General features: G+C 34.6%; 4 protein-coding genes across 4 annotated transcripts; 2 read left to right on the top strand and 2 right to left on the bottom strand.

Annotated features, from left to right (window-relative positions):
• Window positions 1-233: 233 nt before the first annotated feature.
• Window positions 234-2,757, bottom strand: LOC133303713 (replication protein A 70 kDa DNA-binding subunit E-like). The gene is made up of 10 exons (XM_061503670.1): window positions 2,626-2,757; window positions 2,491-2,518; window positions 1,862-1,958; window positions 1,638-1,762; window positions 1,432-1,516; window positions 1,204-1,336; window positions 937-1,094; window positions 728-851; window positions 417-599; window positions 234-335 (listed from the first exon to the last, which is right to left on the bottom strand). Exons 1-10 carry the CDS (start codon window positions 2,755-2,757, stop codon window positions 234-236), a joined length of 1,167 nt encoding a protein of 388 aa, XP_061359654.1.
• Window positions 2,758-4,765: 2,008 nt separating this feature from the next.
• On the top strand, window positions 4,766-6,694 carry LOC133303729 (BI1-like protein). Its single transcript, XM_061503693.1, has 4 exons — window positions 4,766-5,049; window positions 5,201-5,314; window positions 5,425-5,582; window positions 6,187-6,694. The coding sequence occupies exons 1-4, from the start codon at window positions 4,806-4,808 to the stop codon at window positions 6,391-6,393; spliced, it is 723 nt and encodes a 240-aa protein (XP_061359677.1). The 5' UTR covers window positions 4,766-4,805; the 3' UTR covers window positions 6,394-6,694.
• Window positions 6,695-8,069: 1,375 nt separating this feature from the next.
• On the bottom strand, window positions 8,070-9,587 carry LOC133303731 (F-box/kelch-repeat protein At3g23880-like). Its single transcript, XM_061503697.1, has one exon. It carries the CDS (start codon window positions 9,435-9,437, stop codon window positions 8,337-8,339), a length of 1,101 nt encoding a protein of 366 aa, XP_061359681.1. The 5' UTR covers window positions 9,438-9,587; the 3' UTR covers window positions 8,070-8,336.
• A 4,672-nt stretch (window positions 9,588-14,259) lies between these two features.
• Window positions 14,260-15,789, top strand: LOC133303732 (trihelix transcription factor ENAP1-like). The gene has a single exon (XM_061503698.1). It carries the CDS (start codon window positions 14,574-14,576, stop codon window positions 15,525-15,527), a length of 954 nt encoding a protein of 317 aa, XP_061359682.1. The 5' UTR covers window positions 14,260-14,573; the 3' UTR covers window positions 15,528-15,789.
• Window positions 15,790-16,815: the final 1,026 nt, after the last annotated feature.

Here is a 16,815-nt window from a genome sequence, read left to right as displayed (position 1 = left end):
AAGAACCACAGTACGTAACTCCTTTTCAAGCTTTATTTTCTTTGTCGGCCGAACAGCTGAAAATTTAAATTCTCCAGCAATGGAATCATGAGAAGTGAGCACAGGTGTCAACATCGTCAGAGAGACATCACTAACGTCAGCACTGTCACAGGTCTGACTTTCAACATCCTGTGTTTTTTTTTTGTTTTTTTTTTCATATAAAAAAGGTATGTCAAATATGTATTTATATATTTTTAATAACATGAATCTAAATCGAATTCATAGCTCATCGCAGCCTTTTCCAGTTTCGATGAAACAACTTCATTTTCGCGTGCATTATCGAAATTTGCTTCATCCTGTGATAGACAACAACCAACAACAGTAAATATAATGTATAAGAAAAATAGTTATCTAAAATAAATATATAAGCAGCATACATTTGGATCTATAAAAGCCTTATTGAACGCTGAGATTATGTCTTCGCTGATACAAATTTTGGAAACTTGATATTTGGGCTCACTATTTGTTTTCAAATCCTTTTGCTTAACATTTATCTTGAACAACATTGACTTTTCATTCAGAACATTTAACTCATTTGGAAATTGATCCAAATCGGCACCCTAAAAAAAATGAAAAGGGAAAAAAAATTATTCTAAAAAAAAAAGAACAGAACATAGACAGCGCAAACAGAGAGCACAAAACGACAAAAAATACATTTTAACCATAACACAACAATTAAAAAACAAACCCTCTTGAAATGCAGCTCGCACAATTCAGCAGCACTCATTCCCAACAAAGACACACAGTCGCGATCAAACAAAATAAAGGATGCGGAATCTGTGTTATCCACAACTCTGACCTGAACACTAAATCTTGAGTTTTGCGAAATTGTATATCAGCAACGTACATGAATGATACGGATTAAAGACAGGTTATAAACTAAGAAGAATATTTTACCTCGGATAATAATCTTCCCAATGTTTTTGGCAGTTCTTACAATACCACTTCTCAAAATCCTCATAAACGGAAAATGGACACTTTTTGCATGACTTGTACCACCAGTTGTATTTGCTCTCAATTGCCTTTATAGTCCCGTATGTGATGCAGGTAGTTACCTTAATTAAAGCAATCGCAGTTTAACATAAAATATCATCAATACAAAATTGACAAAATTTAAGGAAACTAAAAATTAAAGAAAAGTAAAAATAAAATTTGAACATTTACGTCAACACAAAGTTTCACATCACTGATAGACTTTTTTTCAGTCTCCTTAAGAAAATCATTTTCGAAAGAATAGGATGACTGAGTAGACAATTGAGTCATCCTTGTACTACTTTCCACACCATCAATCGAGAGACTATAACGCAAAAATTAATAATTAAAAAATCAAAAAAATATGAAAATCCATTAATCAATAACCGAATAAATGAGTTGAAGAAAGAAGGTACACACCGTTTTTTGAACTCAACAATCTCATTCAGTTTTGAATCCATTACAATCCTTGTTGTATATTTTGTATTTGTTATCCCGACCTTACCTATTGAGTTAAAAGGTTCAGATAAACATTGAATACAGAAGCAAAATTAATTAAAATAACGTGCATAAAAACTGATTATAAAAGAAAAAATTAAAACAACGTTGTTTGGAAAAAAACATACCTCTAAAACACTTAATCCTTCCCAGTTGGACTATCAGGACGTTATGAGGATCGTCGTTGTCTGCCAAAAAAGATTGGACCTCATCCACATAATGCTCCCACAAAGTGCACTCCAACTTATGACCCCTACACGTGAGTTGCAGCAAGCACAACGTTAATACGCGTAAAATATAAGCTAACAGAGCTGGACAAAAATAATTCATTTAACTGAACATTTGTAAGTACCTCAGGTCGTCAAGCTCCAACACCACCATTTTTGTCTTCCTACCAGAAACCACACGATCACAAACTTTCCCAATTCCTGAGATTAAACCAATGACGTCTACAAAAAAAAACGCAGCAAAGAGTTTGTGAAAAAAATTATGCAATAATAAAAAACGAATACAGAAACATAAAAAACACAGTTAATGAAAAAAATAATGATACAGAATAAGATTACTCGTGACAAAACATTAAAAACACAAAACTATAACCGCAAAGAGTTTAAAAATAAAGAAATAGTCATGATACAGAATAAACCAATGACGTTTAAAAATTAAAAAAAGGCAGCAAATAGTATGGGAAAAAAATAAAACCCGCAATAATTAAAAAAAGGATAACAATGAGGAAGAATCTATTACCGACTAAATAAGGGGAGTCAGACGTTTCTTTCTCAATGATGTTATAATCAACAAAATCAAAATCACTCGCACAAATATCAGAAACAACAATCGATTTAACATCAGTCCTCAAGTTGAAAGACAAACGATACTGATGCTTGGTTGGCCTAAACACATCGCTATTGAATCCAACTCCAAATTTTTTTATAAAATAGCACTCTCTTTCGTTGATTTTATTCCGCACCTGCAAGGTACCTTTGACAATGGCGTGGATCCTACCACCCTACAAAAGAATGGAGCCAACTTATGTCAACAACGTTAACTAAAATGATCAAAACAAAGATGGAAGATTTTTAAAACACAGAACACAACTTGTTCATCCAATAAAACCATTTCAAGATTGTCCTCCAAATTTTTACGCTGAAAGTTAGGAACTTTCCAAGTCCGAACCACCTTCACCTTAATCCTCCAGTCCTCCTTGGCAGGATTAACATCCTTCAGAAAATCATATTTTGAACTCATATTTTGTGTAAGAAGAAAAAACAGAGAAGCAATCACCGACGTTGAAGAATAATGCGTATCAGGAATTGTATAAATGAGAGTGATTTATAGTTTTTGAATTGTCTTCTTTAAAAAATGTGAAGTTTTTGAATTAAACTGAATAAAGATTTAAAAAACAAAGATAACGATAAAAGAGTGATTCAGTAGTTATAAATGAGACTTTCATGGAATAAAACAGTCATTTGTTTTAATAACAATGAATATCCCGGTTTTTTTTTCAAAAACATAAAGATTTGAATTAAACTGAATAAAGGTTAAAAAAAATGATTAGATTACATGATCAACATCAATTATTATAAAAACAAAGATGACGACAAAAGAGTGATTTAGTAGTTATAAATGAGATTTTTATGGAATAAAACAGAAGTTTTTTCTAATAACAAAACACTCATACCTGATTCCACTGAATCAAGAGGTTAATAAAAGATTCAAATTTAAAAATCTGAAAATAAGGAACAAAGGTCGGGATATGTATAATTATTATTTTTTATTACTAATTAATTTTTTTTCGAGTAAATAGAATTGTATTCTTTAAAAAATGTGAAGTTTTTGAATTAAACTGAATAAAGATTTAAAAAACAAAGATAACGACAAAGAGTGATTTAGTAGTTATAAATCAATGAATATCCCATTTTTTAACAGTCATTTCATGGAATAAAACAGTCATTTGTTTTAATAACAATGAATATCCTTTTTTTTCTTCAAAAAACGTAAAGATTTGAATTAAACTGGATAAAGGTTAAAAAAATGATTAGATTACATGATCAACATCAATTATTTAAAAAACAAAGATGACGACAAAAGAGTGATTCAGGAGTTATAAATGAGATTTTCATAGAATAAAACAGTCATTTGTTTTAATAACAATGAATATCCCATTTTTTTTTTCAAAAAACGTAAAGATTTGAATTAAACTGAATAAAGGTTAAAAAAACGATTAGATTACATGATCAACATCAATTATTTAAAAAACAAAGATGACGACAAAAGAGTGATTTAGTAGTTATAAATGAGATTTTCATGGAATAAAACAGAAGTTTTTTCTAATAACAAAACACTCATACCTGATTCCATTGAATCAAGAGGTTAATAAAAGATTCAAATTTAAAAATCTGAAAATAAGGAACAAAGGTCGGGATATGTATAATTTTTTTTTTTACTAATTAATTTTTTTCGAGTAAATAGAATTGTATTCTTTAAAAAATGTGAAGTTTTTGAATTAAACTGAATAAAGATTTAAAAAACAAAGATAACGACAAAGAGTGATTAAGTAGTTATAAATCAATGAATATCCCATTTTTTAACAGTCATTTCATGGAATAAAACAGTCATTTGTTTTAATAACAATGAATATCCTGTTTTTTTTTTTCCAAAAAACGTAAAGATTTGAATTAAACTGAAAAAAGGTTAAAAAAAACGATTAGATTACATGATCAACATCAATTATTTAATAAATAAAGATGATGACAAAGAGTGATTTAGTAGTTATAAATCAATGAATAAGCAATCTTGACCATTGATTTAAAGTAACAAATCGTGTCAATTGAAAATATAATTCTTTTTTGTATTTATTATATTCACCGATTTACTTTTTTAAATGTTATATTTGAACACATTAGTAAAATTGAACCACGCGACACGTGAGGAAGGTTTCCTAAGAATGAAATTATGTTTCAATTCTAGCAAGCAACCCACCAACCATACCGCGTATTGGACAATAAGAGGAAAATTAAGAAGAAGAAAAAAAGAACAAAAAACATGATGCTTACGTCATCTCATTTCTTGATACCAATTGACTCGATTATTAAAAAGAGGGATGTGATTGGCGGGACCCACGTTGTAATCCAACGACTTGGATGATGCCTGTGACAAACCGAAGTAAACGCCGGGTGAATACAGGAAACGCGCATTCAGCAATCGTCGGCTATATATATGGAGAATTTGGATGAAGAAGAAGAAAAAACAGAAAGAGAAGAAAGAAGAAGAAAGTGGGTCCCATTTCTATAAAGATGTACACAAACGTTAAGGGCGAGGAGTTTGACATCGAGTCAGGGGAGACCCTCTACCCGGGTCTCAGCCTCAGCGACAACCAGCTCCGATGGGGCTTCATCCGCAAGGTCTATGGCATCCTTTCTGCGCAGATCGTTCTCACCACCATCGTCTCCGTCATAACCGTTTTCTATGCTCCCATAAACGATCTCCTCAAGGGAAATTCCGGCCTCCTCCTCTTCGTCCTCTTCCTCCCCTTCATATGTCAGTCTCTTTTTTTAATTCTCAATTTCCCCAAATTTTCCCCGATCTGTAATTTCTGTAGATTTTTTTTATGCAATTATAGTTTATTATTATTATTATTATTATGTTATGGTTCAATTGCCGTATTTGAATAATTTGAAATATGTTGCAGTCTTGATCCCTTTACTCAAGTACCAACAAAAGCATCCTCATAATTATATCTTGCTTGGACTCTTCACCATCTCAATTAGCTTCACTGTTGGAGTGACATGTGCTAACACGGATGGTTCGTATCATTCATTCATTTTGTGATTGATTATATATAGGATTCAAAATCAGGGGATTCTGTTTGTGGTTTTGATCTGATTATATGTCCATTGGAATGAATGCTTGCAGGAAAAATTGTTCTTGAGGCATTGATTTTGACCTCGGCAGTTGTTTCTTCTCTCACTGGCTATGCCTTTTGGGCTTCCAAGAAGGGCAAGGATTTTAGCTACCTTGGTCCAATATTGTTCACCTGCCTCGTTACTCTCTTCGTCACTGGCATGATGCAGGTTAGATTTCACTCTCTTACTTCATCATAATAATTATGATATCTCTGGTTGACTGCACCATATATGTATATACAGAGTGTGCAAAATAACCAAAAAACTGAACAGAACCGTGAACCGAAGCGAACCGTCCTTAAAATAATTAAAAACTAGTTTATGAACCGAACCAGTTTTTAAAGAATCAGTTCATGAAATGAACCGGTTTTTAAAGAACCAGTTCATGAACCGAACCGGTTTTTAGAATCAGTTTAAGAACCAAACCATTTTGAACAGAACCGAACCGTTTTTAAACCGAACCAAATTGATTTTTATAACTTTATTTTTAAAATTTTGAATTTTTTTTCTTTTCAAAATAGGGCCGATCTGAATCGGTTCTGAATCGAATCGAACTGTTTCCAACTAAACCGAACCATTTCCGAATCGAACCATTTTTGAATCAAATCGAACCATTTTTGAACCGAACCATTTAAACTAATTCGGTTTAGTTTTTCAAAAAATTTGATTCGGTTCGGATCCATGCACATCCCTGTGTGTGTATATAATGATGCTTGCAAGTTGCAACTTTTCTCTTGCTTGAAACTTGTTGACTGGTTGTCCTTTGGTGCAGATGTTCTTCCCTCTTGGACCAACAGCCCATGCTATATATGGTGGAATCGGTGCTATGATTTTCTCTGGTTATATTGTCTATGACACTGACAACCTCATCAAGCGCTTCACTTATGATGAGTACATTGGAGCCTCTGTCACTCTTTATCTTGACATTCTGAACCTGTTCCTTTCCATCTTGAGGGTGCTCAGGGAGGCAAACAATTAGTCATCCTGTGTGAATTTGAAATTGAAATTGAATTTGAATTTGAGTTAAATATTTGAAACTACTTCGTTGCATATTTTTAATACCGTAGCAAGCATTGTTAAGGTACACTATCCTTCTCTTGTATTCCTTAACGGCTGACAGTACTTTGATGACATGGAAAATTTGTAGCTTTACAGTTGTATTTTAAGTGTGATATAAGAATCTTCTATGCCAATTGTTCTTTTATTTGTTCTGGTTGTTTTATTTTATGAGAGTTATTATACAGTACATATATTATCATACCACCATCATGATATTGTACGAACATTATTGGGACCATGTAAAATGATAACTCCATGTTTTGTTGAAGACTTCAGTACAATGTTCATGATGACTGTATAGTGCACCCTGATTTTGCTCGGAGACATACGAGTCCATTATTATTTAATGCTCTTCAAAATTGCGTATTTTTATGCGAATCTTATCATTGGTTGCGTTCAACTGGTCAAGTTTTTTGTGTTGGAAATTTTCATGTCTGCATTTGGAGTAAAAGATTTATCACTCAGAAGTCATAGAGTTGTAATGCAGTGGAATTATCACTTGGGCATTCAAGTAATGGCATAATAATGATCAAGTCATGCACAATTGAAAGGTTGGCCGCAGCAAGTAACATTAGAGAATAATATAAGATAAAATGGTTGTTTTGAGTTCATTCACGCTGATTAACAAGTTATATAAATAATTTAGCATATGGTAAACACACTATTCAGAGTAAATATGCAAGAAAATTTGAAATATGGAGTTTAAGAGCTAAGAGAAGTGCCAGCGAGGTTTATACAATCACAGAACTAGTGGTGAAGGTTAATTTCCAAGTTATCCATTGGAAATTTTCTTCACTGTGAACCTTTAAACTACAAGAACAAGTTTTCTAAGCTTGAATTTTAGTTAACCAACATTATTTAATGTTATAAGAACAATGCCAAAAATATTTGCATGTTTTCTCACCCAAAAGTACAGCTAGGAATAAGAATTTGAAAGAAGCACCAGATGATGCTAACTACACTACTCTCGTATCTTTGGCAAAATGTAGGCAGCGACAAATTGACATGAAAAAGCTCAAATATAGCTACAACATCAAGCTAAACTCATCTGATTAGCTAATAAGTTGAGGTTTTATCAAGAAGAAATCCTGAATGTAAAAAATTTCACCTCAATATTTGTGTTTAGATGCTTAATCTTGCTTCTTTTATAGTCTTTCTGCCTATATCCTCGTGCAAATTATTCAAACCTAGATCTTTATTTAAGCACAACTTTGTTGGCCAGTTTATAAGAAATCAGTATGCAACAGTTACCGTTTAGAAGTTGCTAAGAATTGGATACATTATTACTATTTGCGACCATTGTAACCAAATCCAATTTTTCTTCCTGCTATATCATACACTAACTCTAATATTTTCTGTTGAGACTTTCCAATAAGTACGAGATCTGCATCACTAAGCCAACACAACAAGTATATTGTGAAGCAAAACAAGTATCTCTAACCACACTCATTATAAAATTCAATTTGTATAGGTTATATTGTATTGTGGTAAGTTTTTAAGGGAAACATTATGAACTTTGTGCAGCAGTTAGCAGACATTTTAAGAAATTAACATACTACTGACTTGGCATAACATCTTAATCTTAAATCCAATCTTAGAAAACTAAACCAATAACCATCAAAGCAAAATACATGATCGCAAACCATATAAAACGTAATACAAGATGAAAGAACAACTGAAACTAACAGCAATTTCTCAAGCTGCAAATTCCATCGACTATCAATTAACAATGATCCATGAAGTCACCAGTAATTGGAACAAACATAATATGCATAACATCAATGAAAACATATAAGGTGCAGTTGGTAGATTCTTCAAGAACCTCATGCACAAGTGGCAAAGCATAGCATATACATCCTAATATTAAGAACAAGGTGATATCAAACTCTCAACGTAGACATCTGGGACCACCCAACTGTTGATGCTTTGAATCTCAGGAAGCTTAAAAGTGCCATCTCTGGAATTGTAAACAACTAACCTTGACTGGAACTCCAACAGTACTTGGTCATCCTCAGAAATGTGAAGTGCCTTAGTATACGGATAGGAATCAGGATTTCCCATGTAAGGAACACTGAACAATTTAGTCCAAGACTCTTTATTTCCATAATCCTTCATAAGCCAAACATCCGAAAACGTGTCACTATGAGAAAGTATGCACAAGCAATCCCTCAACACCCCCAAGGTCAAGGTAAGCACAGTTACTCCTCCATAATCAGGCTGCAAAAGTTCTTGATAAGACTCCTTCCCCAAATCAAGAGAAACAATAACCCACGAAGAACTTGAAGTAGCAGATGCCAACCAATTAACAGTGCCACTCACGAATTTTCCGGATTCATCGAATGGAACACCAGAAGGAAACTCCTGAATCCTTCTCCAATAATTGGTACCCAAAGTATGAACCTTGACTAGAGTTTTGTAAACAGTAGCACCACCACTATCACATTCATAGCAAAAAACTGCTACCACCTTGTAACTATCAGTGAAATGATCATAACCGAACCCATATATTGTATAACTACCCAGTTGCCGTTGATTTTCCAAAGAGGGCGATTTCTTGAATTTCCTAATAGAAGGGTTCCACAAAAGAGCACAACTCTGATCGATGGCCAAACAAAGTATGCCGTCACAAGAACCAACGATCAAATCAAAATGGTTTCGCTTGTTCAAAGGGTACTGGAGCTGGGTAGCGATTGGGGTCAAGGTGTTGAATAAGGAGGGGAGAGGACATGCCCTGAGAATGAATTGGTGTGAGGGGTTCATGAAGCTCAAGACGAGGAAGCGCGATGAACCGCTAAGGTGCTTCTTCGCGAATTTGGGATCGGATGAAATTAGGGAATTCCAAGATTTGCATACGCACCGGAGCTGCAAGAGGAACTTCACGGGGAGCCTCCAGAGGATTTCAACTATAAGCTCGAACGGAAGTGTGGAAAGCGGCGGCGCGTGAAGTGAGTCGGCGGGAGGCATGGAGGAGGAAGAAAGTGAAGGTGGTGCTAGGGTTAGTTGGTGTGTTTGTGAGGAGGTGGTGAATCGGTGCCTCTTAGCGGTGGTTGTTTCTTCTGTAAGTGGCTGAGATGAAGCCACATCTTTTTTGTGATCACCGTCGCTCGCTACCTGGCGCCATTTCTGAGTGTGGAAATAGATGAACGAAGATGATGTTGTCTTGCTAATTTATGTGAATGTTAACACCAAATTACCATGTAATTTCCCACGCTGCTGACTGATGACTGGGACGGTTCAATCTTTTTGACTTAAACTTGAGATTGAAAATATACAAGAAAATGATCACTTGATATAATATATTATAATTGAGTTTGGTATTTATTATTTTAAATGACATAAGTTATAAGTTATGTTATTTAAAATAAGAGATAGGCACAGAAAAACGAAAATTATGGAAGAGAGAAAGTGAGTGGTTTTTTTAAATTTAAAATTTAAAATTTTTGTGTTTGTATCTCTCTTAAAATGACATAACTTTCTGATTTAAAACGACAAACACTTTTTCATTATAATTTTATAATTTACTTACTGTGGTACTGTATTGTAATATTTTATTTCATTAAATTTCTTTCAAAATGATGGATAAAATTGAGCTTAATTGGGTTTTGAAGTATTATTTTATGTAAAAAAGAAGTTATAGTTATTATTTTTTTTATGGGTTTGGTGTTTGTCATTTTAAATGACATAAATTATGTCATTTTAGGAGAGAGATAGACACAGAAAAACAGAAATCATGGGAGAGAGAAAGTGAGTGATTTTTTTAATTTAAAATTCAAATTTTCTGTGTCTGTATCTCTCTTAAAATGACATAACTTTCTGTCATTTAAAATGACAAACACTTTTTCCTTTTTTTATTACTTGTTACTATCAAATCTTAACCATTGATTTCTGTAAATCTGTTATAATTTTTTAAAATTATTAATTAATTAATAAGTGTGACCTAATAAATTATAACCATTAGATTAGCAGAAATCAACGATTAAGATTTAATAATAACAAATAATTAAAAAAATAGTAATTATAACATTTCTCTACGTAAAATACTCTCCATTGCATAAACGTATCATATTTATTTCTCATTAAGTCATTATTAACCTCAATAAGTTTATTATTTAGTCTGGTGCCCCTTAGTTTCACTATGGTCACCTCCTGAACGTCAAAGCCAATCATTTATATAACACTCTTTATAAAATAATAGAGAAAGTGACAAATATTAGATAATAAATTTTCGAACTCGATAAGAGAAAAAATAGAGGCTGACATACACATGATTTGAAGTTAAACAAAAGCAACCGCAAGTGCCAGCAGCAGGATCGATGAATTAATAAAAGGGTAGGGGTTCGAATTATGGAAAGAATTTTTGGGCCAGAATCCAAGCCCTAATCTAAATAATTTGTGTAGGTTTCTTTTCTTTTATGTTTCATTATTTTTATGGATGCTAAATCTCGTTTTATGTGATTTTATTTATTGCATTTAAAGTCTGAAGTATGTGATATTTTTCACAAATTGTACCAAATGACTAAAAATCGAATCGGTATTAAAATTCTGCATAGTAACAGTGCTACCAAATATGTTAATTATGTCATGCAGAAGTTTTTCAAATAAGTGAGAATCATTTATCGTTATCATGTGTCGGTATCATTTCAAAGCAAGAGATATTTATTTGTCAAAAAAAATATGTTCTTTAGCTCTTCAAAGAAGCAGAAAAACTTGGGTGTAAACCTTCCAGTACTCCGATTGAGCAGAATCACAAACTAGGAAGTGAAAATGAGAGCTCTCCTGTTAACAAATGACAATATCAATGAATAATGGGCAGATTGATATATCTAGCTCATACTAAACCTGATCTAGCTTATACAGTTAGTGTTGTTGGTCAATTTATGCATGATCCGAGGGAGAAACACTTGCGAGTTGTGGACAGGATTCTCTAATATCTGAAAGGCACACCAGGTAGAGGACTATTGTTCTAGAGAGGAGGAAACTTATCCTTAGAAGTTTATATAGACGCCGATTATGCTGGATCCGTGACTGACCGACGGTCTACTTCGAGCTATTGTATATTTCTCTGTGAAAATACTATAACATGGAGAAGTAAAAAGTAAAATGTGGTTGCTAGATCAAGTGCAGAAGCAGAATTTCGAGCTATGGCTCAAGGTATCTATGAGTTATTATGGCTGAAAATCATTCTAGATGATCTCAAGGTGAGATATGAAGGATATATGAAGTTACTTTGTGATAACAAGACAGCTATCTGTATAACCCACAATCCAGTTCAACATGATCGAACCAAACATATTGAGATTGATCGCCACTTCATTAAAGAGAAATTAGACAGTCCACTGATAACTACTCCATATATTCCTTCTGGTCGTCAATTGGCTGATGTCTTAACCAAGGGTCTTCCTAATGATAGATTTCAAGAACTCACTACCAAGCTGGAAATGATAAATATTCATTCCTCAGCTTGAGGAGGAGTATTGTAAATAATAGAATTATTTTATATTTTGTAATAGTTAGAATACTCTATAAGTGTATTTGAGCTTAGTCCATTAGGCTTTTTAGGCTCTTTAAATTGAGAACTCTTGTACAAATATTATACAATTCAATTATATACAAATCTTCTTTTCTAATAAATGTCACGCAAACATTATTTTATATCAGACTGTCACGTGTCATAATTCGCTATCACTGGTAGGGAATTTCGTGGCCTATGATTTGATGACACATGGCCATATTGCAGACTAAATCGCTATCACTGGTAGCGAATTATGACACGTCAACTTTTTTCCTGCGAAAGTGTGTCACATGTCACAAAATTATTGACGAACGTAATTCGCTATCAGTCATAACGAATTATGACATGTGACAGTCTAATAAAAAATATTATTCGCGTGACATTTAGGTAAAATTTTTGCCAAAAAATAACATTTTGGTGACTGAGTTCCGTCACACGAGGTTGCCATGGGAAACACTTTTACTTCATTCTTTTTTTTTCTTATTATAGACTTCAAATTTATTGTAAAATAATATTAACCAATGATTGTTTCTAAAAAGAATCATGTTTTAGCTAATTTTTAATTTGATTACCGTTGGCCTAAGTCTTTAACGCTGAAATGTAATGTTAGTATCAGAAGTTTGATTATTTATTCATTTCCTTTTTTTTTTTCCTTTCTTATTCAAATGATAACACTTCTAAATTCTAATGTAATAAATAAAATAAAAAAACACTCTTCAAATGTGAATACATAAACCATCTCAATATTAAGCTAATAAGGTAAATTATAGGTTGCTTGATTTATAAGATTTTAAACTACACGGATTTAAAAGTTACGAGTTCAAACCTTGTTAATAAATTTAAGTATCCCTGCTTCTGAGTTATAATATGGGTCAAGTTATTCTGGGAACAACCTCGTTTCCTCAAACTTTTCAAGTAAAACTAATCGGATGTAGTTGAATTGGTACTACAAATTGAGAATTTTAATTATGATTAAGTTTCGACTTTATATTAATTTCATAACCGGACCTATCACAAAGAAATAATTAAAGTTGGTATACTAAAAAAACTTGTTAGGTAGGTAGTGTTTGGTTGGGGAGAAATTTTTTTAAAGTGGGGAGTTGTCTTTACTAGAAAATATGTTGGAAAATTTAAAAAAAGTTGTTTGATAGCGCAAAATATTACTAGGAAAATTGGGTTAAAAATTCTAATGTGTGTTTGGTTGAAAATAAAATTGTGATGGGAAAAAGAATACAAAAGACGAAATTAACCTTTTTATAAAATTAAACATTTTCTCACATGTATTCTTGGTTCTTTTTATAAAAGTCTCGGTCTCCATTACATTGTCCTACCTCCAAGCTGCCAGCTTCATCGCGCACGTAAGATCGGTTCATGTGGCTATGGATATAACTTTGCTGTGAGATTTTTTTTTTGTTGGTTTAAGATTTCATGGTTCTGGGTTTGATCCTGCATTTTTTTTTACCCAAGTTCATCCCTTTTGTTCTCTCTCTGTTTCTTAAATTTAGCGATATACCATATGTAGGTGTATACTTGATTCATTTGAAATTTGGAACACATAAGCTAACTGTGTGTTAATGCGAGTTGCAAGATCATCCGGCAGTGATCCCAAGATGGTACCCGGGAAAGAGAATGATTCTCATCTTAGCAGCAGTATGCACATGTTACTAACAATGGATATCCCTTGTTCGTGTAAGTCAGAATGTGGTTTTGGATATCACTTGTGTGGTTAAGAAGAAGGGGTATATTTGTCACCCCATTCTTCACCTTTTTCAGATATCCGATTTCCTAAACCAATACCACCTGTTGAAAGGGCTTCTTCAACAATGCTCAAATCCAATTTTTACACTTCTTCTTACATTGCAGGGCAAGTGGGTTTGATGGACATATTTTTCAAAAATCCCCAACCAAAAGTGGTTTACTCAGATTTCCACATGCACTTACCCAGCAAAGTTTTAACTTTTCTCCAACCAAACACTACTGTAAAGAAAATCAGAAAACCACCCATGGCGTATTTAATTTTTTTAATTATGAACTCTAACATTAAGTTTAAGGGAAAAAATTCACAAAATACAAGATCTTTGTCTTACACCATAATTTGAGGTTTCTAAAAAGAATTTAAGCTATTCAGAAATAGAGCCAAACACTTATTTAAAAAATAAATAACCTACTTTAGTGAAGAAATATTAAAAAATTCAAGAGTCGATAGAAGTAACTGAACATATATGTTTGGATGTGTAAGGGGTAACAAGAAAAACACCCACACACACACACACACACCAACTTTAACCGTAGACTGACCTACCCACACAAAAAACAAGGGAGAGAGAGAGAGAGGTGGACCTGACCTGACCTAGTTGTAGTTTGGGTGTGACCGCGGCGCAAGTTAGCCCACAAGTTAGCCCATTCTGACCACGCGGCGGTGGTGGCGTCCTCATCCAATCAAGATCTCAAAATCAGCCGCACAATATGTCACCAAACACCACTTTCCCTACCACCACCACCAAACACTCTCTCTTCTCTTCTCTTCTTTTAACCTACCTACCCCTACCCTTTTGCTATTCTGCGCCGCCTCTCTTCTCTCTTCCACCATGTCCTCCCCACCACCTCCAGATCCACCCTCCGCCCTCCCTCTCACTCTCCCAGCTCCTCCTCCCCCCTCCTCCTCCTCCACCCGCCGCCTCCCTCCGCCCTGCTGGTCCCATGACGAGACCGTCGCCGTCATCGACGCCTACCGCGACAAGTGGTACTCCCTCGGCCGCAGCAACCTCAAGTCCAACCACTGGCAAGATGTCGCAGACGCCGTCGCCACCCGCTGCCCCATCGCCTGCCCTCCCAAAACCGCCGTCCAGTGCCGCCACAAGATGGAGAAGCTCCGCAAGCGCTACCGCAATGAGATCCAGCGCGCTCGCTCCCTCCCCCTCTCCCGCTTCAACTCCTCCTGGGTCCACTTCAACCGCATGCACTCCATGGAAAAAGGCCCCTCCCCCCTCAAACCCAACAACAACGATTCCGGCGACGATGACGACGCCGACATCGAAGATCAAGACTTGTACGACGAATTCAAGATCGGTTCTAACACCAGGACCTTGAATAAACTCTATAGGAACGGGATTGAAGATTCTGGTAGCGGTGGGTTCAGGATTAGAATTCCAAGTGGGTTAACCATGGCGCAACCTGGGTCCAAGTTCAATTGGAAGGCTGGTGATCGCAAATTGAACCCTAACCCTAACCCTAAACCTAACCCTAGACCTAACCCTAAACCTAACCCTAGCCATGGTTATGTGAAAGGGAAGAGGGAGAGAGACCCGATGGGTGAGATGGTGTCTGCGATTAAGGCATTCGGAGATGCGTATGTGAGGATGGAGCAGATGAAGATGGAGATGGCGAGGGAGTTTGAGAGTATGCATATGGAGATGGAAATGAAGCGAACCCAAATGATCCTCGAGTCCCAGCATCGAATTGTGGATTCTTTTGCCAATGCGGTTTCAGATAAGCAGAAGAAGAAGGCTAAGAGAATGCCTTCATCATCCCCACAACATTGATAATAGAAGCTTCCTCAACAGGCTAATCAGTTTCCTTTCTTAAGTAATATTGCTTTTAGTTCTACTTTTCTTGTTCAAATTTTACTTTTTTTTTTTTTTTTTTTTTTTAACTTGATCAATTTTGGTTAGGTTGGTACTGAATGAATCATGAACTTGATTCTATTGGCCTGGCTGTTACTAATTCTCTAGTGATGATTTTTCTGTTGACTTGTAGTTAAAAATAAAATCAGACAACAGATTTGTTTATGATATGAGAATATTTCTTGCCAAAATGGTTTATGCGCCTTGAATTTAACACAAGGAAGAGTTGGGATGCTGTTACCTTGTTTAGGCATATGTATTATGCGGGGATTTAGTCAAATGATTTTATTATAAACAGATGGTTAGAGATTTAAACAGTTTCAGATGTTGATAGAATATCATAAACACAGGATGTCTTGTGTGGGACTCTTGTTGCAATATCCATGTTCTGAAGCTTTGGGTATCCGTTTGTGAATCTTCTTGTCATGATCACCATTCAACTGGGTAACCATTGTTAATTGAGTTTGATCACGCGTAGTGAGTCTTATTCATATGAGAAATGCAAAAATTTCTAGGGCCAAAAATCACATGTACTAATTCGACGGGAAGCATGGGAAGCAAGCAGCTGTGTGCATCGGTGTGGGGTATGGCAAGCTTTGAATGATTGTTGAATGGGTTTACTCATAGAAGTAACTATTTACATGAATTATTTTCCTATCCTTTTGTTTGCTTCTAGTTTCATCTAATAAATTCCCACAACAAAGAAGCATTGAAATTCATGTTGAAGAACAAATAAAGGGCTTAATGAGGATAAAAGCTCCAAAAAAACAAAAATTGTCTAAACTTTTGTTTAGCCCGAATTTCATAGATTGTAAGATTTTTTCATCGTTTTGCGTCTACTCCCAAGAAACTCAACAAGATTTCGGTGTAGAAGATTGGCAGTTAGTATAATTGTAGTTTGGGACTCATCTGGTCCTTTTCCGGAGTTCTTTGAAACCGCTTGATAGCAATGTCTTGCATATATGTGAGTGAGTATTGATCACTATTTGGAAATATAGAATCACAAGTAGTAGATTAGATGGATCCATTGCTGGCAATAGGATATAATCACGTCACCTTATAAACGTCCCCATCCACCTTCTCCCAATTTGTTATTGAGGTAGAAGTGATCAATAGTATTAGCCATAGCTGAAAAATCATATGTTGTAACTTGCAAGTTAATGTCTTTCTATATTTCTCAATGAAATCCTGCCGGCTAATTATAATT

This window comes from Gastrolobium bilobum, unplaced genomic scaffold, assembly GCF_033153095.1.
Source record: "Gastrolobium bilobum isolate Gb01-03AN ecotype WA unplaced genomic scaffold, APGP_CSIRO_Gbil_v1 utg54127, whole genome shotgun sequence".
Classification (NCBI taxonomy): Eukaryota; Viridiplantae; Streptophyta; class Magnoliopsida; order Fabales; family Fabaceae; genus Gastrolobium; species Gastrolobium bilobum.
Note: the sequence above shows the minus strand (reverse complement) of the source record. Positions and strands in the feature narration are given on the sequence as shown.